At 35.4% G+C, this 26,230-nt stretch overlaps 3 protein-coding genes and 1 long non-coding RNA gene across 7 annotated transcripts; 2 read left to right on the plus strand and 2 right to left on the minus strand.

Annotated features, from left to right (window-relative positions):
• Positions 1 to 1,643: 1,643 nt before the first annotated feature.
• LOC149498005 (uncharacterized) lies at positions 1,644 to 4,794 on the minus strand. The gene is made up of 4 exons (XR_016319456.1): positions 4,535 to 4,794; positions 4,183 to 4,318; positions 3,033 to 3,115; positions 1,644 to 2,223 (listed from the first exon to the last, which is right to left on the minus strand). It is a non-coding gene; the product is annotated as an uncharacterized LOC149498005 (long non-coding RNA).
• A 947-nt stretch (positions 4,795 to 5,741) lies between these two features.
• Positions 5,742 to 10,793, plus strand: OMR1 (L-O-methylthreonine resistant 1). Its single transcript, XM_012227134.3, has 9 exons — positions 5,742 to 6,301; positions 7,146 to 7,325; positions 7,403 to 7,672; positions 7,857 to 8,063; positions 8,861 to 9,109; positions 9,186 to 9,256; positions 9,456 to 9,573; positions 10,077 to 10,211; positions 10,305 to 10,793. Exons 1-9 carry the CDS (start codon positions 5,843 to 5,845, stop codon positions 10,443 to 10,445), a joined length of 1,830 nt encoding a protein of 609 aa, XP_012082524.1. The 5' UTR covers positions 5,742 to 5,842; the 3' UTR covers positions 10,446 to 10,793.
• A 2,076-nt stretch (positions 10,794 to 12,869) lies between these two features.
• On the plus strand, positions 12,870 to 15,275 carry LOC105642329 (GDSL esterase/lipase At5g03820). Its single transcript, XM_012227138.4, has 5 exons — positions 12,870 to 13,235; positions 13,317 to 13,447; positions 13,871 to 14,104; positions 14,425 to 14,680; positions 14,848 to 15,275. Exons 1-5 carry the CDS (start codon positions 12,989 to 12,991, stop codon positions 15,039 to 15,041), a joined length of 1,062 nt encoding a protein of 353 aa, XP_012082528.1. The 5' UTR covers positions 12,870 to 12,988; the 3' UTR covers positions 15,042 to 15,275.
• UPL7 (ubiquitin-protein ligase 7) lies at positions 14,216 to 26,119 on the minus strand. Of its 4 annotated transcripts, none has more exons than XM_012227137.4 (15): positions 25,983 to 26,119; positions 25,667 to 25,789; positions 25,050 to 25,290; positions 23,801 to 24,393; positions 21,620 to 22,606; positions 21,177 to 21,511; positions 19,995 to 20,273; positions 19,647 to 19,899; positions 18,886 to 19,056; positions 18,707 to 18,799; positions 17,953 to 18,060; positions 17,133 to 17,249; positions 16,063 to 16,152; positions 15,822 to 15,939; positions 14,216 to 14,689 (listed from the first exon to the last, which is right to left on the minus strand). In XM_012227137.4, exons 1-14 carry the CDS (start codon positions 26,004 to 26,006, stop codon positions 15,856 to 15,858), a joined length of 3,498 nt encoding a protein of 1,165 aa, XP_012082527.1. In that variant the 5' UTR covers positions 26,007 to 26,119; the 3' UTR covers positions 14,216 to 14,689; positions 15,822 to 15,855. The 4 variants fall into 4 exon arrangements, with proteins under 4 accessions (XP_012082527.1, XP_012082525.1, XP_020538145.1 ...); XM_012227135.4 differs by having other exon boundaries at positions 14,216 to 14,694; XM_089717752.1 differs by lacking the exon at positions 14,216 to 14,689 and adding an exon at positions 14,967 to 15,105.
• Positions 26,120 to 26,230: the final 111 nt, after the last annotated feature.

Here is a 26,230-nt window from a genome sequence, read left to right on the forward strand (position 1 = left end):
CCTACCGAGTCGAGTCTTAGCATAGAGTCGAGTAGTCGAGTTGAGTCGAGTTGAACCAAACCCGGTTGGGGTAGAATGGGTTATAAGTGGAGTTACTTGAGTGAGAGAAAAAGATCAAAGTATAAAGGTTAGGATTTATTTGCACTAAAACATACAGCTTGGGTCTTTAGTAGTCACCTGTTAACAATTGAGGTACCATTTAGAACTTTTACACACAAAGTCATGGATCTTTTAGAGCTTACCCGTAATACCCATTTCACTTTCCCATTTTCATGTTTATCTTCATCTTCTTCCTTTCCTCTTCCACCTTACTTTCAATTTTAATGGTAGTCAAGCCTTAACTTCAACTTCTCTTTTATCCAAGTAAGTAAACCTTCTTGAAGTTCATAATTGAATCATTTGGTGTTATTATTTTAGAATTCATAAGAATTCTTATTTATAGGTGAAGGGAGTTCAAAGAGTGTAGAAAAAAGAAGCTAAAGAGGAGCTCAAGCTTTTGGAGTAAAGGTTTGATATCTCTTGTTATTTACCATTTTCTTTGCATGAGAAATTGTGTGGTGTGTTGCTAATGAGACATATTGCTTTATGTTGAGTGGGAGGACTAGTAATGGTGAGAAAACAGGGGAAAACAGGGGAGGTATTGAACAAATGAAGTGAATATTGAGTTTATGTTGAAACAGGTTTTGCTGGAAATTTTACCAGTAACTTCATCTTGAATTTGACCCCATTTAATGATGGAATTAGGAAGTGTCATATAAGAGTTATTTGTTCCTTTATGTGTTAGCTTTACATGGGTTTTTGAATCATCCAAATCGGAGTTGTATATTGAGAGATATGACCAAAAGAGTACAGACAGTGCAGGCTGGAAGCGCGCGCGCGAATTGCATGATGAGTTCGCGTTGCCTTCTCGCGCTCGCGAATTTGAACTACGCGCTCGCGACTTGTGCACGCAAACTCTCTGACTTTCATTTGGCACATCTCGCGCTCGCGACTTTGAAGTGCGCGCTCGCGTACTTGGCCCTTGGCCTGTAAGCGCTCGCGACCTTCATCGCGCGCTCGCGAATTTGGCCTGGGAACTCACTGTCTCTCATTTGGCACTTCTCGCGCTCGCGACTTTTAAGTACGCGCTCGCGACTTGTGCCCGATAACTCACTGTCTCTCATCTAGTGCATTACGCGCTCGCGACCTTGCAAGGCGCGCTCGCGACTTGTGTTTTCATGCACTTTTGGACTTCTTTTTCAATGCAATTGTATTTCTTTGCTTCACTTATATGCCTCCAATCATTTTAACATCAAATACAACATTAGAACATGTATCAAAACAACATGCAAGCATGCAAATGATGTGAAATCAAATATACATCAAATATACATTAGAACATGAATTAGTTATGACCTATTTATATGATGTTGTGTTATCTTATTGACATACCAACATTATGCTCCATTGAGGTTAGGTAGAACCATGTAGATAAGGCTATGTCGCGACATAGGATAGCAGATCTGCACCTCATACAGTTTGATACTCCGGCTACAGGCCGTTGAGTGGATATGATTATATATGGGCCATAGCAGCCAAGCATACAGTATTCATCCAGTTTCATACAGTTTTTCTTATCACTTCGGTTTCACTATAACCTTATGGAGCCATACAGATATCTTGACATAACATTTCATGAAGTATATAGTATTACAAATAGTACAAAAGATAATCAAGGTATCATGAAAGTATCATGATGGGTGTGCTTATATGTGCCATATGTGTTTACATGGTTCTTTCTATACATGTATGTGCTTAATTGTTTCTTTATATGTTGAGATATCCACTGAGCTTTATTTGCTCAGCGAGTTACCTGTTTAACTCGCAGGTTCTGAGTTTGGTCAGTAGAGAGTCAGCTTACAACTGCTGCAGTTCATCTGTAGAAGACTCAGTCTTCAGGGTAGCTACTCATTTTAATGTGTATCTTTGTCTACCCTTTTTATGGCATGTACAGGGCACTCAGTTGGGCCCATTTCATTTTGTAAACTAGTATCATGTTTTGTAAATTAAATTACATTATTTTTGTATATAACATCAGCAAGCTATTATATTCAACATACATTATGATTTCAGCATGTCAGAACATAAAGTCAACCAGTTTGTAACGTCTCGACTCGGTTTATTCGGGTTTACGGGTGGACCGGGAAGGGGTGTTACAATAGGGGTTTCCTTCCTTTCTATTACCTGGAAAAAAAAATAGGTAGGCAGGGGTGAGCGCCAAACTCAATGAGTAGGGTTAGATAACCCTCTCACCCCACACAATCACACAAATGCTGAAATATTTTATTAGTCACCGAATAATTTTATGATCATGCAATGTCACACAAATGACAATACAACAGCAATCACAGTTATTATCACCTTCATTTAATCACATCACGTGGAAATTAGTCAATGGCACCACCTGAATCCCCAACGAGCCGTCCTCACACATGGCTCGCCCTCTCATACATGTGCACCAGGGAGCCGATCCCCCATACGGCCAACTGGTCTAATCCTCACTGACCAGTCCTCTCATTGTTTTTCCATTCTCTCTTTTCTTTTCCATACCAACAGGAGGCAACCCGGTGGTCTCCATCCAATCTAGATCATCAAGTGCTCACAACAGGAGGCCACCTTGCGGGCTACAATCAAATCTAGATTATCAGGTGCGCAACAACAAGAAGCCATCCTGTGATTTTCCATATAATCCATATCATCAGGTGCACACGGGGGCGCCGATCTCCCATTTTTCCGGCCAACGGTCAAATTCCATATCATATCATATTCAGGATCCATATCACAGACCATCCTCACAAATCCATGGTGGTCCACGTCATCCCAATTCCACACAAACAAGGCACAGTATATTCATAGCACAAGTAATCAAACAATTTTTAATATCAACAAACAGTGCATCATAATATGGCAATTCAACAAAATAATGCATGATAACATTTAGCCGTGAATGCATGAATGCAGGCGGATGATACTAGTTATCTAACACTACTCACAGTTCTTTATTGTCCTTTAAAAGGACTGCCTTTTTAGCCACATGCTTCCAGCTTTTGTCCTCGCATTTTGGTATTCTATAAACCTTTAAAATAAACAAGAAAATTCTAAATAAGAATTTTAATTCAAACAATTATATTTCACATTCATTTATTTATTTTGGTTACCGGTCATTTAATTCACTTGTTATATATATGCATATATATCTGAGTTCTCTCATTTATATAAATAACTATTCTAATTTATAACCTTTAGATAAAATCTCTAATTATTCGGTGAGGAATATTGTTTAATGATAATTATAATATTGTATAATATTTCTTAATACCTAAAATTTTAATCGTCACTACTTATTAAGAATATGATTAATTTAAGTCTTTATTAAGTGCTTTACTGAAAATTCGGCAGCATTTCCTTTACAAACTGGACTAGCCAAATTTTACATAATCCACATGTCAACACATAGCCCATCCATCGGTCAATTCACATTAACTCATTTCGTCCGCCATAACCATCATTCATTCTTTCATTCAATTCATAGTCTATTCATCGGGCATATTCTTAATCAAATTAAATTCTCATTATAATTAATTATTCTATAACTATTTACTTACTAATAAAATTTCTAAATTTTACTTACAATATTATTAGCTAGAAATTTATTTATTTTTTTTGAAGAAAGCTGGAATATATTAATCATCCAAACTTAAAATAGATATTACAAAGGGAGGGAAATCATGTGACCACTCCCCCACATTCGACAATGTTCTAGATGCTTGGGCAAGCCCATGAGCAACCTCGTTTGACAAACGATAAATGTGCCTAAACTTAACTTCACATCTAATCCGTGAAGAAATCTGACAAATAGAATTGATAATATCACCAAATACAGTACCATCCAAATAAGACTTGTCATTTAGTGCATTTATCACCATCAAGTTGTCACTTTCGACAACTAATTTGCTCCATCCTTTTCCTTCCAGCCAGCTTAAAGCTTCTTTGATATTTCAATACTGATCTTATAGTTATAATTAATATTCATGGAATATATTTAACAATATCCAATTTAATTTATTTAACTACTTAATTAAATTTATTAATTAATTATCTCGGGATTTATTCAAAAATTGCAAATTAAGCTTTAGAGTGTACCGATCGAAAATCGAATTTGATTTCCGTGATCCGCGCGAAGAGGAGAACATTCTGCCTTTGAAGTCCTCGCCGGAGCCTCGCCGGCCGGTCGACGGACCGCCGCCGCCGCCGTGCACGGTGGTCGAAAAATTCAAATCTTCACCAAAATTAACAAACAATATATCATTTTATTCGTTTCGATGAGAGGATCACTAATATGTATTCAAATCAAGGTGGGTGTGAACTATTTGGCCGAAAATTGACCGGAAAGGTTCGGTGATACCCATTTTGGGTTTTCCGATGCCGGCTATTACAGTCGACGAGGAGGCCACCAAATGAAAGAGGAAGAAGAGAGGAGTCGATCAACACCTACCTCGACGCCTCAAGTCATCGGAAACGATGGGAAATCGCTGGAGAAGTTGTTGCAACGGTGCTAAATGTTTCGGTTGAGATTTCTCTCAATCCGGGCTCAAATTGCGCAAACCAAAGTTTAAATAGAACTCCTTGCGACGAGTAGATATTTTTAGAGTATCTATTTGCCGAATTTGACTGCCGGTGGTCGGAGAACGAGAAGAAAAGGGGAGGGGGATTGTTGAGAGAGGAGAGCGAGAGAGAGAGACCACTGAGTCTCTCTTCTCGTTTCTCTTTTCTTTCTTTTTTTTTTTTCTAGAATTTTCTAATTGGTGGATGGGGTTTGGGTCGATTCAAGTCTGGTTTGATTTAAATCATGGTTTTAGCTTGGTTTTTCAATTGATTTATGGATTTTTCATCTGGTTTTCGAAAAATTAATTTGATTTTTGGGTCCGGTTCAATTTATTTGATTATTTTGTTCAGTTCCGTAATATTTTCTCAATTTATTCATAAAATATTAATAACAAAGATATTTAATTTTAGGCTGATTAATTTATATAGTAGTTACATATATATAGACACATTTTTTTTTCGATTAACAATTAGTGTTCCATTTTTTATTTTTCATCGAAATTTTAAGTATTACCCAAACGAAAATTCTAAATAATATATTTTTGGGCTTGGGCCCAATTCGTAAAACTTTGGGCTCAATTAGAATTACTCGGTCTTAACAGCCCATATTATCATAAATCTTGATTTTTGATTTAATGAAAATTCAAAAGTTTTGAAAATAAAAATTCGGGGTATTACAATATATCTCAAATTATAGGTCGTTTTCTATTTTAAGAGTATAATTATTAGAAACATATAAGTAAAATTTATTATTAAATGGAGTATTAAATAAATTTTCTTAATTTATATAAAAAAATATAAATTCTTTTTTAATTATTACCGGCAATTATATCAATTTGAAAATGAAAATTTTCGCGTTGGAGTTACTTTTATTATAAGAGTTTTTACCAATTTAGTAAATTAAGAGATAGATATTTCCAATATATAAACTGTAACGTTAATTTGGCGTATTGGACGTGTGAACTGTGAACTAATAAAAAAATAGTTTTAATAGAAATAGACAAAAATTAAATAAAAAAATAAATATTGTCATAACACTTAAAGATAAGTAACACTCAAACCCCAAACCAAACAATATAAAGCCCAAAACGGCCCTTTTATTTTTTCGTATTGGCAGCTGACTAACTTTGAATTCTTAAAAATAGTTACAGAAACAAAAGCCTCCATTTCTCTCACTTCTTTCTTTTTCCATAACGAAATGGAGGCTCTCCGCCTAACGCCGTCGCAATCGCCAATCCTCCGTCCAAACCACCGGTTCGAATTGGCTCCACAAACACTCTCTCGATCTCACAGGAATCCATTTAAGTCGTTCATCAATGCCGCTATCTCCAAACATACGGCAGAGGTCCCTCCTCCAATGCCTACTACACCATCGCCAGCACGGCCATCCCCGACCTCTGCCGCCTCTACTGTTTCCTCTCCTTTGAAGAAAGTTTCTCCCAATTCTCTCCAGTATCCGTCTGGTTACCTCGGAGCTGTGCCGGACCGTACAGTTCAGGATGTGACTAATGACATAATAAATGCTATGGGATATTTGACCAGTATATTGTCGTCTAAGGTTTATGACGTGGCGATTGAATCTCCTTTGCAGTTCGCTCCTAAGCTTTCAGAAAGATTGGGGGTTAAGGTTTGGCTTAAGAGAGAGGACTTACAGCCGGTAAAGCTTCCATCTTTTTCTATTTGTTTCTAGTTTTGTGACTTCTCTCTCTCTCTCTTTCTCTCTCTCTCTCTCTCTCTCTCTTTCTTTTTTGGTTTTGTTTAGGTGTTTGTAGCTCAATGTATTTTGAATTGATTCTTTTGTTTTTGGGAAGACAAATATGAAATATTTGTTCTTGTTGTTGCAATTTTGATTATAGTTTATTTAGTTACTTCTTGAAATAATATGAAATATTTGTTCTTGTTGTTGCAATTTTGAGTATAGTTTATTGAGTTACTTCTTGAAATGTGATAAACTTTCTCTTTTTGGGTTTTTGGCAGTTATTGGAAGGATGCTGTTTTTTTTTTTTCCCTGTCTGCAAGTTTTGCCTAAGTTGAATGATCCTTGATCATTGTTGGATGGGAGCTTTTGTCTTGAGACAATCTTTTGACGACTATATTTCGTATGTCATTCTAAAATTTTCTACTGAACTAGAGTGTCTTATTTAGCTGTTTTCCGGTGATTAATTTCAGTGGTGATAGCATTTGGTGTGCTCTACATGGATTTTTTTTTCTTTTTTAAATTTGTATTGCTCTTGCTTATGAACTTGTATTTCACTTTCTTACTTCAAAATTCCTTTTCTGATTGGAAATGTGCTCAATTAGTGGCACAATGTGAGGTTAAATTTTCAGATTTGTTCTTAATTTTAGAAAATAAGCTGCCTTCATATGCTGGTTGCATTAGAATCAATCTGTACTTTTCATGCATTTTATGTGGGATGGGATTGCTGTTTGACATTTGAGTGGGGAAATATGCATTTGCTGATAAGTTCTTCTACTGTTTGTTTCCATAATCTGGTTCTCAGGTATTTTCATTTAAGTTGCGTGGAGCTTATAATATGATGGCAAAAATTCCAAAGGAACAGTTGGAAAGAGGGGTTATCTGCTCATCAGCTGGAAACCATGCTCAAGGTGTTGCATTAGCTGCCAAGAGACTAGGCTGCAATGCAGTGATTGCTATGCCTGTAACTACTCCTGAAATCAAGGTACACTTCTTTCAATTGCATTTTTATCCTTCTATAATGATTCCATTAATTGAATTGGACTTTTTCCCCTCTCACAGTGGCAATCTGTTGAGAGGTTGGGTGCTACTGTTGTTCTAGTTGGGGATTCTTATGATGAAGCACAAGCGTATGCAAAAAAGAGGGCCAAAGAGGAGGATCGAACATTCATACCTCCTTTTGATCATCCCGATGTTATCATGGGACAGGGAACTGTTGGGATGGAAATTGTGCGTCAGATGCAAGCCCCACTACATGCGATATTTGTGCCTATTGGCGGGGGTGGACTAGTAGCTGGTATTGCTGCCTATGTAAAGAGGGTTAATCCTGAGGTCTGTTGGTGATTACGCTAGAATTTTCATTTACTGTGTTATTTTTGAATTGTTCAAAATGCATAAGTATGTTGTAAATTATGTGGGCACTGTACTTTTCTACGCATATTGATTCTGGGAGAAGTTTCATGGGTTCTAGGATTTTTGTATTTATGAATACCATTAACTTGATAAACAAATGCAGGTAAAAATCATTGGGGTGGAACCCTCTGATGCAAATGCAATGGCATTGTCCCTACATCATGGTGAGAGAGTGATGTTGGACCACGTTGGAGGTTTTGCTGATGGTGTGGCTGTTAAAGAGGTTGGTGAAGAAACTTTCCGTTTGTGCAAGGAATCGATAGATGGCGTGGTTCTTGTAAGCCGTGATGCAATTTGCGCCTCTATAAAGGTAAGGCTTCATTCTAGTTCCAAGGTTTGCACGACTCTCAGGCTACATTTAGTGCACGGGGTGGAGTAAGGAATAAAATAGAGAAATGAATGGAATTAAAATAAAAATAGAAATTCCAATTCCTATAATTGATATGCAGCATGGAGTGGGAATTTTGATTTCATTCCTTTGTTTGGTTATAGCAACGGGGGAGGAATGGAATATGGAATCATTGAAAAAATCCAAAATAAACATAAGCAATAATTTTACTATGATTTGATTTATTCAATGAAAATACATGAAAATTATATATAAAAAAAAAAATTTAATTCCCAATGACTTTGACTTTTGTTTTCTTCTCTCACATTATTTTTTTAGGTTTATTTTCCTCTAATTTGTTTTTTATCTTTTACCACAGATAAAATTTATAAATCAATATGATTTTCAAAATAATTTTTTATGAGGTTATTATTATTTAAAAATGACAACAAAGTTTATTGTTCAGCATATGAAAAAAAAGGCATATGTGTTTATTTGAAAAAATGAAAGGGATAGTAAGCCATTTGATCAATTTCGATCCCCTCAGGAATTTCTACTCCTGATACATTTCTTTCTATTCCTAATTCCCCTCATTTATGCTGGTGAATAATGGATTGTGGAATTGGGATTCTCTTTGCCTTGACTTCCCGTCTTGCATTCAACTTACCTTAATTTACTGAGACATATCTGGAAATTTTAGTCCTCTATAGAACAGTGTTAACCATAAAAGCTGGCACAAAAGAATTGAATCGATAGAGAACATATTTCATGTGTTGCAGGACATGTTCGAGGAGAAAAGAAGCATTTTAGAGCCAGCAGGTGCTCTTGCCCTTGCTGGAGCTGAAGCATACTGCAAATATTATGGCCTTCAGGGCAAAAATGTTGTGGCAATAACCAGTGGCGCAAATATGAACTTTGATAAACTGAGGGTTGTGACTGAACTTGCCAATGTTGGTAGGCAACAGGAGGCTGTGCTTGCAACTGTTATGCCAGAGGAGCCTGGGATGTTCAAACGTTTTTGTGAACTGGTTTGTCTTCATAACTTTAATAACCTTCTTGTGGGGTAATTGTTTTATTCTGTGCTAAAAATGATTTGGGTGGCAGGTGGGACCCATGAATATCACCGAGTTCAAATACAGATGTAATTCCGAAAAGGAGGCTGTTGTTCTGTACAGGTTAGTTTATTGGATTCATGAGTTACTAGAAAACCTTGTTCATTTTGTAGACATATCAAAGCATTATACTATGAACAAAAAAACGATTACTATAAAATAAAATATTCTGTTTCTTCTAAATAATTTCGAGTATTGTTATTAGTTTGCTATTTGATAGTAAAAGCAACAGCCCTTAACTCTTTGTGATGTTTTTGTGCAGTGTTGGCCTTCATACAGTTTCTGAAATTGAAGCATTACAGCAACGGATGGAGTCTTCTCAACTGAGAACTTACAATCTTACATCAAGTGACTTGGTCAAAGATCACCTGCGTTATTTGGTAAATATATTTTACTGAATTATTTCTTCTGTAGACTGCTTAGGTGTGACATATAGCATGACTACGAGCTGACTCTTGGATGGTCGATGCTCATTTTTTTTTTTCCATGTGTACTATTTCTGAATATATTATACCTTATTACAGCAAATTATCTTTGATTTTATGAACCATAATATTTGAAACAACCTCCTGCTTTCTCTTCTTCCTTTCCATCCTGATTCCTAGTCAAATAGTTTTAATCCACCCTTGCCCCCAGCCTAAAGCAACCTCTTTCCTTCCCCAAATAATAATTGGAGAACAATTATAGTGTGTAGACTAAAATTTCTTTAACATTGCATTAAGCGTGTGCATTTGTGGTGTAAGAGGAGGCATGCTGAATCTCTACTCTGAAGTTCCATTAAATGCATTTATTCTTGCAAAATTAGTAAACTGAGCCTATGTAAAATTTTGTTTGCATAGTTAAATTTTGATTGTAACGCTAGTTTGTTATGTACCTCTTACAGATGGGCGGTAGATTGAATGTTCAAAATGAGGTTCTTTGTCATTTTGTTTTCCCAGAAAGACCTGGGGCTCTCATGAAGTTCTTGGACACCTTCAGTCCTCGTTGGAACATTAGTTTGTTCCATTACCGTGGGCAGGTTGGCTTTAAACCTATTGACATTTCAATTGTCTTGAGGCATTTTACCTGAAGTGCAAGCCATATTAACATTTGTGGATTTTCTTTCAAACAGGGTGAAACCGGTGCAAATGTGCTGGTTGGAATCCAGGTTCCTGAACATGAGATGGACGAGTTCCATAGCCGTGCCAACAGTGTTGGGTATGATTATGATCTTGTAACTGATGATGATAACTTCCAGCTTCTGATGCATTAATTGGAGCTTCCCTGTGATTTTTATATCAACTTGAATATCTTACTATGCACAACAACCAAAAAACTTTTTTGGTGTGTAGAAAGAAAGCACCAATATGTTTGCTATCTTGTGAAAGAAAGGGAGTTGATATGCTTTGTAGTTCTCTTGCTATCATCTTTGTAAAATATATGATTAGGGTTCACAACCGCACTGCACATTTGACTAGCTTCTAATTTAGTTGAATTATATATTGTGCCTTGATTTAAGGCACTAAGTTGTATATTTATGAAGAGACTGACAGGTGAAATTTTTTATCTGGACTGCTATTATCTATAACATAACCTATGTGAATGCAGTGGCAACCTGAAATCTATTGTCCAAAGACGAACACAGCATGTTCACTGTTCATTTTTACTAGTCTGGAGATATCTCTATGCATATAATTGCTTCTATGTGATTTTTCGTTTGTTATTTGTTTCATTCTCTGTTCCAGGAGTACAATCCTGATTCACAGGAAGAAGCAGTACTCTCAAAATAGAGATTCTGTCAGTGACTTGGCAGCGCATGTTGTACAACTGTTGGTCTGAGAATTTGTGGTTGGAGAGTCAGAGCTCCATCTCTGTAGAAGACTACAAAAATCCTCTGTATTTAGGCTTGGCCCTTTGCAATTTATGCCCATTTTTAATGAAATTAGGTTACTTGCCTTCAAGAAGACATCAAAACCTAAAATGGATCTCCAGTAATAGGCTAGAAAACCAAAGTAGAGAGTTCAACAACCTAAAAGTTCTGCTTAATTCATACAAATCATAAAAACATAGAAAACGAAACCTGCAATTCATTACAAATCAGGGTGACCAAGTACATTACAAAAGTAAAAAACACCATAGTCCCTGAATTATATCTTAGTTTAACATTTTTGTCCGTCTTCAAGAAAGGAACTAAAATTAACATATGATACCTTTTAACTTCCGATTCAAACTAACTATGGAGTCCTTTAATCTCTCTGTATCGTTAGTTAAACACATTCTTTGGAATTTTAAAATGGAATGACCCAATGGCAAGTTTAAAGTAAAAATTAGAGAAATCACTGTGATTTTTTTAAAAGTAGATTGAACAAAAATGTTAATTCAAATATAATTTAAGGATACAGTGTCTTTTACTCTCATCATTTCTACTAATTTATTCTTTTGGGTGATGTATCTGGGTTTCTTCGTAACATGTTTCTTTGGTTTTCACCTAGGAAAGAAAAAAAAAATAAATAAAATAAAAGAGGAAAGAAGGCTCTGGTACAGACATATGCAAGCCATAAAAGAGTATTTAATAAAACCTGTAGAGCTCCCGAAATTTTGCAGCAACATTTAAAAGCTGAAAGAGTACAATATTTCATTTACACTGCCTCAATATATATATATATATATATTCATAATATCCTACATAACATGTACAAATTTGCGTTCTGTAACTCTTTATGGATTTGAGGTACACATTAATATGAGCTGATTCTTATTGTATCAGCCTGTGTTCTTGATCAGTGTGTTCTCTCTCTTATTGTATTTAGTATTTATTTTATATTTATATTTATATCATAAGTTATACAACAAAAATAACTTTTTCATTTCATCTAATAGTCTACACAGTCACATAATTGTCAAGAAATTTGTGATATTTTACTTTTTATTAGAGGGTCGAATAAACCCACACCGAGTGATTTGGCACCCAACAGAAATGCAAAGCAGTTCTCCTTCATAATGAGTTTCTCCATGTGGCAGTGTTATCATTAAAGGGTAAAAAACCATTGACCCTTCTTGTAAAGATCACTTTAATGCTCTTCCCTTTTCTTTTTTTTTGAAAAAATATGCTTGATCTGTATTTATGTTACCTAGCTTGAGAAATGTGTGAACAAAGAAAGAAAAATCAATTTAATTCTGCTTGATACGATATGGAAGATAATGCTAATTGTGAAGGAGGGCTCATGATTCATGCACAACATTACATGTAAATTTGAAAGTAAAAAACTTATCTCCAAGTTTTTTAAGCTCCTTTTTTGATTAATTTTTACATATCATACTAAGTTTATTTATCTTTATTCGTAGATAAATTATCATATTAGAATCAGAAGATTCGCAAAAACATATATTCTTCTTTAATAGTCTGATTGCGGAGATTCAACTCTAATGAACAAAATGGAAGTAAATTCACTTATCAAATCAAGCTCACGAAGAGAGTTAGTTTACACTTTCTGTTAGCACATCACTTACGTATAAACATAGCCATTAAAGTTTACACTTTTAGTTAGCCTAATAAGTACATTAACATAGAGGACAAAAATCATGGAACTTCATAGAGTGCTAAACATGCTTCTTCCCCGTAAAGTAAGCAACTTTATTGGAGCCATACTCTTTAGGACAGTTATATATCACTTTTGACCATCATTCACTGCTATTCCTCTTCTTAAATTCTTCATCACCTCCCTCTTCTCTTCTCAATTAACTCTTCGCTGTCTCTACCGATCAGAAGTTAATTTTTTTTTTTTACCTTTTTTTGAGAAGAAGAGGAAAGGAGAAATGGGGTTTGCATGTAGTGGTGTTTTGTGTACTGCATTTTTGCTTCTTGTTTTAGTAGCTTCAGTAGTTCATGCAGAGCCTATTGTTCCTGCCCTGATAATCTTTGGCGACTCTGTTGTTGATGTGGGTAATAATAATAACCTTAATACAGTTGTTAAGGCAAATTTTCTTCCTTATGGAAGAGACTTTGTTACTCACAGACCTACTGGAAGATTCTGCAATGGAAAGCTAGCTACAGATTTTACTGGTAAAATAATTTCTTCTTCTTCTTCTTCTTCTTCTTCTTCTAAAGTTGCATTCTTTTGATTTTCTTTTTGTTGATGCACAGCTGAGTACCTTGGCTTCACCTCATACCCACCAGCTTACCTTAGCCAAGATGCCAAAGGAAGCAACATTCTTACTGGTGTTAACTTTGCCTCTGCTGCTTCTGGTTTTTATGATGGCACTGCTAGGCTTTATGTAAATATTGAAATCTCTCTGCTCTCTCTCTCTCTCTCTCTCTCTCTAGTCACTCTATTAGAGATTTATTGCGCCAAATTGAGTTAATATGTTAAAATATTTGAGCCTAATTAAAAAACTCGAGCTCCACTGAGTTTTATTTGACATGCTTAAGTTCAACTTGATAGAAAGTTCAAAATGCAGAGCTTCGCCCAGTTTGGCTTAATTAGGTGTAGATATAAATTTAGTTATTAAATTCAAAACTTTAGTTCGAGCTTAAATCAATAAATGCCATGAGCGAGTATCATAATACTCGAACTCGATCTTCGCTCAACTTTCAACTTACCGCTTGAATCGAGTTGAATTTGAAATATTTTACATGTTTAGTCTGAATAGCTGGATTCATTTATTTATTTACTTGCCTGTTTCTTGTGGATTCTGCAGGGGGCTATTGCATTGACCCAGCAGTTGAATTACTACAGGGAATATAAAAGAAAAGTTGTGGATATGGTAGGACAAACCAAGGCCAATGACATATTCTCCGGTGCTATCCATCTTCTGAGTGCAGGGAGCAGTGATTTTATTCAGAATTACTATATCAACCCCCTTCTTAATGGAATCTACTCACCAGATCGGTTCTCCGATAATCTCTTGACATACTACACTGCTTTCATTCAGGTATGGTATAATACACTTTGCTTCCTCACAAATATTGGAAAACGAAAACAAAATCTGGAATGATTGGTTAAAGGCAGAATAAACTGCCATCGGTTGAATCTATCACAAAAGTCAGCACAAAATAAACCTGCCTATATCACAAGAGGGAGATTACATGCAAACATACATCAATAGCGTGATTTTGATCTGAAACATATACATGGATTGAGTTCTTTTGTTTTGATGTAAGCATTGAATTCGATATCTAAAAAAATGAGACGTATCCGGTTTTTTTTCCCAAAGAACAAATTTTTCTCTAACGAGGATTGTGCTGAACACAGAATCTATTTGAAATGGGAGCAAGAAGGATTGGAGTGACAAGCCTACCACCAACTGGGTGTTTACCTGCAGCTATTACCCTCTTTGGTGCAGGAAGCAACCAGTGTGTTGATAGGTTAAACCAAGATGCCATTTCCTTCAACAATAAATTAAACAGCACCTCAAAAAACCTGGCGAATAATCTCCCTGGTCTCAAACTCGTGGTCTTTGATATCTACCAGCCTCTCTTGGATATGATCTCGAAACCCAGTGACAATGGTATTGTGCCTATTCTGCAACAACTAGCTAGTCAATATGATGCACATTTTCATATATATATATATATATACACAAAGATAGACTGGAAAATTCTATTAATTTTTGAGTACGATGAATGCATTGCACATAAACATTAATTCTCGTGTTATAATGCATTTCTCTCACAGGGTTCTTTGAAGCAAGAAGGGCTTGCTGTGGAACTGGTACACTAGAGACCTCAGTGCTCTGCAATGAAAGGTCTGTGGGAACATGCACCAATGCTACGCAATACGTGTTTTGGGATGGATTTCATCCTTCTGAAGCTGCGAATAAGGTCTTGGCTGGTGATTTACTTGCACAGGGATTTGACCTCATTTCTTGAAGCAGCTCCCTCCACAATTGAAACAATTTGCTACTATTTTGTTCCTTTAATCTTCTTATATATGCTATATAAATGAACATAATCAGAAATATATAGGTAGTTTGCAGGTTGTGGTGTAACCTCATAGTTATTTATGTTTTAGTAAGAGAATTATGGTTGGGTGTGAGTGCTTTAATTTGATCAGTCTGTGCTGTTGAATCCCAGTTGTTGAATAAAACCAGTTATTCATCAAAATCTTCTATGTACAGAATTTTCATCTGAAGCATTTTTAACCTCATTACTTTGTCAAAATGGGATAAGACAAAACTAACCAATTTTTTTGGAAATTTTCAACCTATTCAATCATCTAGAGAGCTTTCATTTTAAACCAATTCCTTTTTGTTTTTGAAAAGAGAAGTCATTTCTCTCCACAAAGTAGCATTTCACCTCTCAATGCTCATTCTGGAGCACTGCCTCGGTTACCCCCCCTCCAATACCTCTTGTATCTTTTCTTCCTAATTTTTGTTCTTAGAAATGTTTCCTCTAATCTTTTTCTGTTCTCTTCCCTTTTTTTTTTCCAGCCAAGAAAAGAAAACAGTTCAGTGCATGAGATTGTTTTGGTTATCTCAAACTTACAAGGCATAGCTAAGAAATTGAAACTTGATGCTGTTTAACTGATCTTATGCAGACCTATGTGAGAAATTATCAAGGAAAAAGATATTCTAACTACAGATAGAAATTGTAATCGGTTGTACTTTTGTATAGATGTAAAGATTTAGGAACACAAGGCAAAATAATCACCTGATTGCAAGAACGACAAAAGATCCATAAATCCCTAAGAAAGTTCAAATCCAGTGTTGGAACTGATTGCATAAAGAAGTTTTGCTCTCAAAGTGCTTGCACGTTTGTATGTTGGAAGCTGTAGCCATCCGAGACATGAATAAAGCACAGGAACATCCAAGGTTAGATGAAAAATAAACAATATAGACTGGAATCTAAGAGAAAAGATCCTGGGTGTCATTGTTCCTTGCATCAAGAATACCTTGAGAGTGTTGTAGCATGTAGAAGCTGACGGAAGCCGATCCACATCCTGTCCTCCGATTGTTGCCCAAAGAGAGGCATCACATGCAACCTAAAAATCAAATTCCTAATTTTCAATTCCACTTATGATGAATTTAGGGCTTTGTTATCCTTTCCTCTTTTTCTTTGTTGTTTTTGTCCCCTTTTTTTATCTTTATTTTCTTTATTAGAAAAAGAAAAGAGGGGAACTGTGAGCATGGGTTAGAAAGAAAGGATGTATAAATGATAAAAAGAAACCTGCAATAATTCATAAAAGCATCTGTCTATGTCTTGCAAGCATGAATCAGTTACAGAGCCATTTTCACAACTGACAAACCAATCACAATTCTCAAAGCAACCCCACAATATAGTACGGGCATGATGCATTTGTATAGAAGGAAATATCAAGCTAAACTTCATTAGTCTACACACAAGTCCAACCTCTAGAGAAGTATAGTTTTAAGGCATCAATTTTGTTCTGCTCCAGTATAGTCACTCGTGTGGTGGACGAATTCATGCAGAAGGAAACCCATTCATTACTAGTCCAATGCTGAGCATACACCGCGTTCAAAAAGAAAAAGACTGAAGCCTGTTCAATTTATTTTAGACTACTTTCAACTAACTCCCAATGCTCATGGCATTCTTTTTGTTCACCGTGTCTATAGTGACTAGCATAAGTACTTTCTTTTTACTTTGCAATATTTCAAAGTTAAAAGGATATATTTTGCGTTGCATAATACACATCTTATTCACCATTTCCTCGGCAACAATACACAACAAGAAACATTATACTAAACCATCCAAATAGCATCTCAAGCATTAGGAAAATCTTGAAGCAGTACTATCAGAAGACACCAAAATAAGGTTAAAAACTAGATACTAAGATTTGAAATTACCCAGATGGTCAGACAAGGAATCAAAATTCAATTGCATGTTTCAACAAGCAAGGTAATCAACCATATCGTTTTTCTTTTCTAATTCAAAAGTCACAACCAAATAGACCATTAATCTAATAGTTCCAAAATGCCACAAAATATGAGATCAAGACCATACCTTATGAATGGTAAAGGATGGCTGCAAGTGTTTGAACCCGAGTAACGGAGCTCGAGAACAGCTGGTCACAAACTTAAGCAGCAAGCATCTTTCATTTGGTTGAAATCCTCTAATTACCTGAAACATTTTCAAAGAAAATCCAAAACAAAAGGAAATAGATTAAACAATGCACTTTTCAAGATATCGAGACATGCAACCTTGAAATCAGAATCCATATAATCTACTTCGAGATGGAATAATGAAAATGGTGCTTACTGCAGGCACAGCTATCATAACTGAATCATTCCTTTTGTTATAGATGTGGAATCTACCTGGGTTAGGGAAGTAGGAGATGGGTGGAGGGCCGGAGGCAGCCCATAGAGAAGCAGCAGAGTAGAAGAGAGTATGTATGGAAATGTTCTTTAAACTATCATAAAGAGTGAAAAAGATACAAACATGCTGACGAAGAAAAAATGTATTGGAGGTCTAAACCAGATTAACACCAACATAGAAATATTGCAAATTTTGATGACATTAAGTTTTATTGGCAATTAGATAGAGGAGCTGCTAGCATTACAGAACCTCACACAATTAGGACATTTTCCAGTTACCATTATTTAAGTTTTCTCCTCTAAGCAAGAAACTTTTGCATCCTTAATTCTTTCAGAACAGTTTATTTAATATTCTCCTCCTTCCATTAAATAGATGTTTACTAAGTTAAAAAGATGACAAATTAAAAAAGTTGAGGCATAAAAGGTTAGATACGTGTGGATATTCATAAAAAAATGAGTTTTAAGCACAAGGAAAATCAAAAATTTTAACTCCAATTTAGAGTCAGTACCTCCCAGAAAAGTTTGATTGTCCTACTCCCCTCAGAGTAGCCACCTGTGTAACGTGTGTTATTTCTTAAATCATCGACATCAATGTCAAAGTCACCACCTGAAAGTAACTGAACAAAATAACCTGGGTTGGAATTGGAAGAAAAGAAAGACAAAAAAAATTCAGCAGAACAAATTTTTTAGAAACCATGTTTGCAGTGCCACTGTAGTTACATGCAAAGTAATTATCATATCGCATAAAAATTGAAAATCTAGACTCATACAGAATGGAAATGGAAGTCATCCATACATTCCATTCCAAGAATTGCACGAATTTATGGGAGATACAAAAATATCATACAAAGTTGGATTTGGTGTAAAGAGAGGAACCAGGTCTGTTAGGATTTGAACTTCTTGCAATAATGGGAATTACCTTTTATAGAACTCCAAACAAACTATGCAACCATAGCTAAGTTAAGATACAATTACAAGTATGTTCTTTATTTCATTGCAAATAGTGCTAGTCAGCTTGATAGATGCATGTATTTCAACAGCCTAGCATTGCTTTTCCTTCAGCTTAACAGCCTACTTTTCTTCTGGAAGTAATTGACAGAAGACCAGTACTTAAAACATATAACTTTATCCTTTCAACTTCTTTTTAGGTTAACCCAGGCAAATTCTGAACTTGAAATCACCATTGAAACCAATATATACAAAACAAGGAGGGACCAGGGCAAGCGATCTCAAATCAACAAATAGAAGTACAAGAAAAAATACCTGATTGAATTCCATTGCATTAAATAACTTTAACCAAGAAGGGGATATGACATCTGTCAGTCCCCTGTAAAATGCATTTGAAAATGGCAATATCTGCAATTTGAACAATTAGTGTAAGGTAAATCAAATAAAAAAGGTGATGTTATTATAGAATTTGTGAAAATAAAGTAACTAGATACCTGTCGATTGAGTTTATAATCTGCCATGGCATGAACATATTGCATCTTGTTCTCATTTGTCACACAGACATCCTTGCCACCAGGTTTAAGCTCAAAAACATGCCGTTTACCAAATGATTCTTCTGTAACTGTGAAGTCCAGAGAGAGATCCTTGAAATCACCATCATAATGCTGTAGAAAAAGCAGGCAGTAGGGTAAATAAATAAATTAAAGGGATCTGTAAACTTGTACATCTAGATTTGCAAACACACCTAAAGAAGATATTCAAAAGATAGCCAAAAATCCAAATAATCAAAGAAATGATAAGACTTCCAAGCAATGGAAATAGCTCAACCATGCAATCACTAGTGCCTTACTTCCAACAAACCAGATGCAGTCAGCAGGACCCTCCACATCTATGCAATCTTAATCAAATAGATTCTAATATCAACTTTTCTTGTTCCAACATTCACCAACATTTTCTATTATCTTCATACTTTTTATTCCGGCCCAGAAATCTATTCAGTAAAGCATAGAAATTCAGTTACTCTCTCAAAGTGCTTCCTGCAGCTTGTTTAGAACATAATAAGTCACCTGACAATAACAATATAGCAAGTCTCGACCTCAACAAGCTAGAATTATCTTATAAAGCCATAAGCATATTAATAAGTTGATTTTGTCAACAAGGACTTAGTAGATGTGGGGGCGGGAAAAGTATAGCTGATAAATAAATAACAGAATAAATAAAACCAAAGGGAGTTGAACTGATCGAGATAGTTTACCTTCACATACATGAGATTCCTGTACAGCTCTGGATCAAGTGTTGATAGTTCATCAAGAAAGCTATATCGGCCTAAAAGCTTTTGTACAAAAACATGTGAAAAAGAGTAATCAAGCAATATGCCTTCATAAAGAGCTTTTCCAACAACTCTTCCAAGAAATTCAATCATCTGGATACCATTCTCCAGATATCTTGCAGTTGGATTGGGGATCAGAAGTCTGTCTGAGGTTGATGTTTGGGAGAATAGGCCATACCTTAATTGCATGGAAAAAGTTAAAACACTATTATGTCATGAAGTAGATGATGAAGAAAAGAAAGCTTTTTATGTAGAAATGCTAGAAAAACTTACTCTGGAGAAAAGGCTGCTTTTGATATATCAGTCAGAAACTCCTTTGATAATCCACCATAGTCCAAGCCAGCCTCTGGAATGCCACATTCACTAACAAAAGAAACGTGAATGGATGACTTCAGTCTTGATCCAAGAGTATTTAATTGACGAAATCCATCTTCAACAATATGACCCCGACGAACTAAAATCTCAACTGCTCGTGAACCAGGTCCAGTTATTTCACCAGCCATTTTTCGTGATACTTTGTCCATGTTGATAAACTCTCTAAACATCTGAACTCTGCGAATATAAGATAGTGAATGATATCAAGAAACAACCATCTCAGCATGGAAGAAAAAAATAAAACAAAACCAAGCAACGTCAGCAGAGTAATAGACTTCAAAAGTTAATCAAAATAAAAAAATAATCCATGGGAAAAGAACTGCCATGAGAATAAGGATAAACAGTAGGGGACAGTAATAATAAACCATAAAAGAGATGATTTGACCTGAGAGAGTGAGATCCTGTAAATCATTTAGCAACAAACCAGAAGAAAGGGAAATTATCATGCAACTAATAACTTAAGAAAAAGGTCTAAGGACAATTTTGCCTTCATTAGGATCCTTATTTAGGGTAAATTGCTAAAATCTCCAACTTTTGTCTGAACTTATACTTGAATCCTCAGGTTCTTAAAAGATGAATTAAATGGTTCTCAACCGTTCAATTTCCCTGCACTTAGTTTTTCTTTTTTTAAATATATACACTTTAGTCCCTACTCATAACAATATTTTAGTAATTCAATTTACAAATGAAGTACCTTACTAATCCCAAAAAAGTTAAAAAGTGGACCACTAATATATTATTTCATCTAAAAATGAGGGATTAAAATGTTACTATATTTAAAGGTGAGAAACTAAAATCCAATGAAAGGACTAAAATGTAAATTTTTCCTAAAGTAAAGGGCAACTTAATTCAATTTCAATGTGAATTTCATTAAATGCTCGGGGCCTGTAACTTACTCTTTTTTGCATGGAGCAGATTGTAATAAAGAGAATTCCATTAAAAAAAAAAGAGAAAAATGCATCAATGCAGAAAGCGTCGGGTCAAAGTTCTCAACAACAAATCCCAACTTGCAGCACAAAAGTTTAATGCAAGCAGTAGATGAGAAAAAGGTACAACAGCTATCAGGTATCTCATGCTTACCTTTCTTCAAATGGATATACATGTGGAGTAATAGTGATTACAGAACCGATACTTGGAACAGTCAAAGCATCATCTGATTTTATATTAGATAAAATGATTTCATGCGTTCTCGCAGCCACTTGAATTGGGGGTCGGCTCTTTCTAGCAGGTGAAAGCCACAAAACAGGGGGGCAAAACTGGTGCCTGCAATCCCTTTCATATATCAAATGCAAGCATCTAATCGCAGAATCCATAAGTGGTCTATTCTGCTGAACTGTATTTTGGGCCAATCCATTGTAAACCAATGTATTGAGCACTGAAGCAATTCTTCGTTGCTCCTCCAGCTTGAATGGGACCTGACTTGTACCATGAAATGCAAAACAAGTATTGTAGAGCACTTCATATGATCTTGTGATTGAAAAGAGAAACTGAAAAAAGAAGCATAAGAAGAAAAAACAGGTTACCTGTCTTTCATAAAACTCAATGTCATCAAGAACTAAAAGCAAGTGGGAATATGTGGCACAGAACAGATGAATCAGGCATGAAATATCTTTTGGAATTTTTTGTGGACCAAACCTCAATGATTCTACATCCCAAATATCTTGCAATTCTTCATCTATCTCACCAGTTTGCCCACCAACTCCATCTGTATAATCAACACCCGTTTGGGACTTGCCAGTAAATTTATGAAGCACATTAGCCCATCTATTACCTCCTTCCTTATTGAGCTGCTTGTGTTTTTTCTCAACACCCCCATCTCCCTTGTTCCCTGACATTTTACTTAAGGAAAGATCATTATCAGCAGATATTTCTCCCTTTCTAGGAAAAAGTAAATATTCCAATGCTTCCCACAAAGTGACAAGATATCCAGGAGTGAATGATAGCATATTAAGAACAGGCAATGGCCCAAGTGAGGGATTCAAGATTGAAAATATTCTGAGAAAGTAAGAATAGAAATATGCAATTTCAACCAGTTCCAACTTCCTTGAGTATTTTGCATTTTGAGCAGTCGAAGTCTCATCTATATCAACATAGGTATCGGTCTTTGAGATTGCCAAAAGTTTTGTAAGATGCCACTGCTGACAAACAGGCCTCAGTAGGTCCACATAAGACATGTTTAAGGCAAATGTATTCTCATTGTCATATAAAACTTTACCAACAAGCTCTGCAGGAGTTTCAGCATCACTCTGAGGAAATTGGTTCTCCTTTTCAGTCCATCCACCATGGTCAAGAAATGACAATAAGCTCTCAGCAAGCATGATCACAACGCGGACATAGAATGCATAGTCTAGACTTTGATTGAGAGGATCCAAAAAATCATTCTCACTTCCTGTAGATAGGCAAATAATGTTTGCAAGAGCCCAACCTACTGGTGGAATCACCTTGGAAGAATGCTGAATTTTCAACTGATCCATCTTGGACATATCTGTTAATATATTATCTCTCAAAATCTGTCATCACCTGCCAAAGTTTGATCAGTCCTCACGTGTTTGAATGATATAGTAGTCTATCAAGTTGAATTAAAGAGAATTATATTCACTTAAGTGCCACAAGCAAAAAAAGATATAATGGAATATCTTCACATGATAACTAATAGAGTTGGATGACTCATTTATAAATAATATATCAGCCAGCACACATCTGCTGGCAAGAATAACAGAAATAAAAGGCATTTAGTAACATGTCAGACCACATACTAGTTATTGGCACACTGTAAAAAGATTTAAAAATTTTAAAAAGAAAAATAAACGTATATTCCATGCATACATTGAATAAAATACATCAATAAAGTTTAAAATTCATACTTACCTAAAATATATGATCCCTTATTGAGTGGGTCATACCACTGAAAAATCCAATTTTTTTTCACCCTCAATTAAGTAACCACCATTCCCAAAATGCTTTAAGATTTGACAACTAAATGGGGACTCATGTCGTTTAATTTGGATAAACAAGGAAATTATTAAATAACTTGTGGGCAACTTTAAGAAGCCACCCCAGGAAAGTTAGAAGATCAGAAATTTGTTAAAGTGTTGCAGAACTAATATCAAGGATGATAATTCCAAATGGCTACATAAACAATTGCAGTTTGATTTAGACAGGCATGCTCCAAGTTGACCCAATCTGCTGGATATAATTTATTAACATTGCACTATAGTGACATAGGATGTATAATAAGAGAAAAAAAAAAAAAAAAAAAAAAAAAGAAGCTCTGCCACTAATGCAAACAGACATGCCTACATTGCAACATTATATCCCCAGTAATTACATGTCAGGCCAGGCACATAAGACTATCGATTATAACTTTTCGGTCTGAATTGGCAAAAAAGAAGTTTCAAGGGTGTTTCCCACCTCTGAACCTCAGAAACAGAAGAACTGTATTTTCCAAATCAAGTTCTTTGTAGACAGGGCAAGGTTATAGTAATCCTCGCATTACCATCTGGCAAAATGCATGACCATCTCCCAAGCTCAATATTAACAGAATCATTTGCTAAGAAGAAAAAAAATGACCCAAAGCACATGTATAATCACTAAGCAGTTGGTATCAGCTGCTTATAAAGTACTGCATAGGAAGCATGTTCACGTGTAGCATATACATTAGAAAAGATAGTAATTAGCTTTAGCTCAAATTTAATGAACCTTACCAGTAGAGTCTGAAGGCATTGCAAGAGAATAGACCTGTGCTTCAAAGCAGAAACAAGAACAGCTGGTAGACGTTGAGTGAGACTTGGAATTGTAAGTAGAAACAGACAGTACTGGACAGCAGCAGAATGCATGTCCGGCGAATCAGGTCCAGTTAATTTGAAGCTTGTTGCATGAAATGGCCGTAAAGCTAATGTTATTGCAGTTGCAGTAATCAAGAATTTATTATCTGTTTGGACCATACTTTTTGTTCGTAAATTATTAGGAATATCAAGTTGGTTAATGTATTTTCTGATAGATATGTAAAGACCACTTTTAGGGCTTGCCATAAACCTAACCAAATCATTTACTGCTATAACTGCATCTGCAGGACTATCATCGGTTATGATTTTCCACCCCTTCAGATCAGTTAAGATGGCAAGGAAACGCATTGCAAGAGAAGTTAGAACAACAACATCTGGTCTCCTAGAATGAGATTCATCACACTCAGCAAGGATAAATGAGCAGAGACAAATCAGCTTCTTTGATTGATATCTCCATGTTCTTCTCTCGTCAACTGTACCAAGTGCTAGGGAGCAAAAGTTCTTTCTTGAATCTACCCTTAAAAACAAGAGAGAGGACATCAGCTGTTTATAGTGGCAGGTAAACTAACAGAAACAGAGAGACAGGTCAAATGACAAATCGTCCCTTGTACAGTATAAATTAGGTCCTATAAATTTCTCAATGAGTAAAAAGGCTGCTTTCATGATCTTAGGATATTCTTGGGCTGACAAGAATACCAAGCAACTCAGATTGGGGGAGAACAAAAAGCTTCAACTTTATGTGTTTTCGATGGTCTAGGTTGATATTGGATAATAAAAAATATTTCTAGGGCAAAATTGCAATATATTGCTAGTTTTACTGTTTTAGTTTAGTTAAATATTTCTGAGGAACAAGTTAGCACAAACTAATATATCTTGGCAGATGCCAGATTGCCATTATATGGTCGGGCAAAGCATCTACATCAATGAACAGTTCATCGCCAAGGAATCAAAAGGATAAATTTTGGGTAATCAGGTGCCAGCTGTATAAAACTAATATATTGAGACTTATTTACCTGATTTATTACAAATTCAACATATGCAACAAGATTGCTAAGCAAAACCAAGAATGCATGAGAGCATATTTTCCAAGAAGCAATTGGATCATTTAGGAAAAAAAAAAACTGAATAAATGATCAAATCCTATATAAAGCATGGAAAACTAACGTACCTGTAGAAGTTATGCTCTCCAGCAAAATCTTGAAGCAAGTTTGCATACAATTAATATCCCTGATGCAAATCTTCCCATGTCGAGTTGATAAACATATAACAAAGAAAAGGAAAGGCCTCAAGACCTTGTTGGAAACCCAGCTAGCAATTATTGTACCATCGTGATGATTCAACATGTTTTGCCATTCTTCTTGAAGCTGCAAAGCTACTTTTTTGGTCACACTATAATGCCTCCAAACTCTCTGTAAATAAACATCCACCACCCACCCAAAAAAAAGGGTCATCTTCACATTCTAAACCTCAGCTCAACTTCTAACTTAGAGAAAAAGAAATTAAAATTAAAATTTTCTACTTATCCCATCACATTCATTACCCTGTTCAAGCATCATTACCAAGTAACCTCCTTTCTTTACCATCAAATTACAATACCCAAAATAAAAAAAAAAATAAAAATAAAAATAAAAAAACATACTTTACCATCAAATCATAATACCCAATATTAAAAAACATAAAAGCAAGCAAAATTAACTTTCCTAATAATAATACTAATGAAGCTTAGACAGTTAATTATCACATGTAATTACTTCTAATAATACCTCTCAAATAACCTGTACCTACCTGTATAAAGATAGCAGAAGCAGTAGTTCGTCTAGCATAACTACGGAGCTCCCTTTCATGAGAGACTTTCTCAAGAAGGGCATCCCTTGAAATCTCTCTGGCACTTGCCCCTCTTAAGGACACCTAACCATCCATTTTCAATCCATATTAACACAAACTCATATAACAAAAAATACAATTAAAGTAGGTATACAAACATTTCAGTGCTAATTAACGTTCAATTACTTAATTTTACAGAATCAAATTATAAATTTTAAATTGATCGACCGATTCTGGTTAGAAATTTTAAATTGACCACAAAGTGAAAGAGGGGCACCTGATGCTTGCGAGGGTCGTCCATGGAGCTAGTAAGAGTAAAGCATGATCGAAAAGGTAAAGCTTGTCGACGTCAAAGAGAGTGTTGATGGCTGACTTTTATTAGTCAGTTTACCCAGAGTAGTTTCGACAAAACGGACCGTAAAAACAAATTGAATTGGCTAAGTTCGATTTGGTTTAGTATTTTTTACATTCGATTTTATTTTTATTTTAATGATATTTTATTCTATATACTTTTTTTAATTCAGA

Source organism: Jatropha curcas, chromosome 2, assembly GCF_041381405.1.
Source record: "Jatropha curcas cultivar XTBG-Jc1 chromosome 2, XTBG_Jcur_1.0, whole genome shotgun sequence".
Classification (NCBI taxonomy): Eukaryota; Viridiplantae; Streptophyta; class Magnoliopsida; order Malpighiales; family Euphorbiaceae; genus Jatropha; species Jatropha curcas.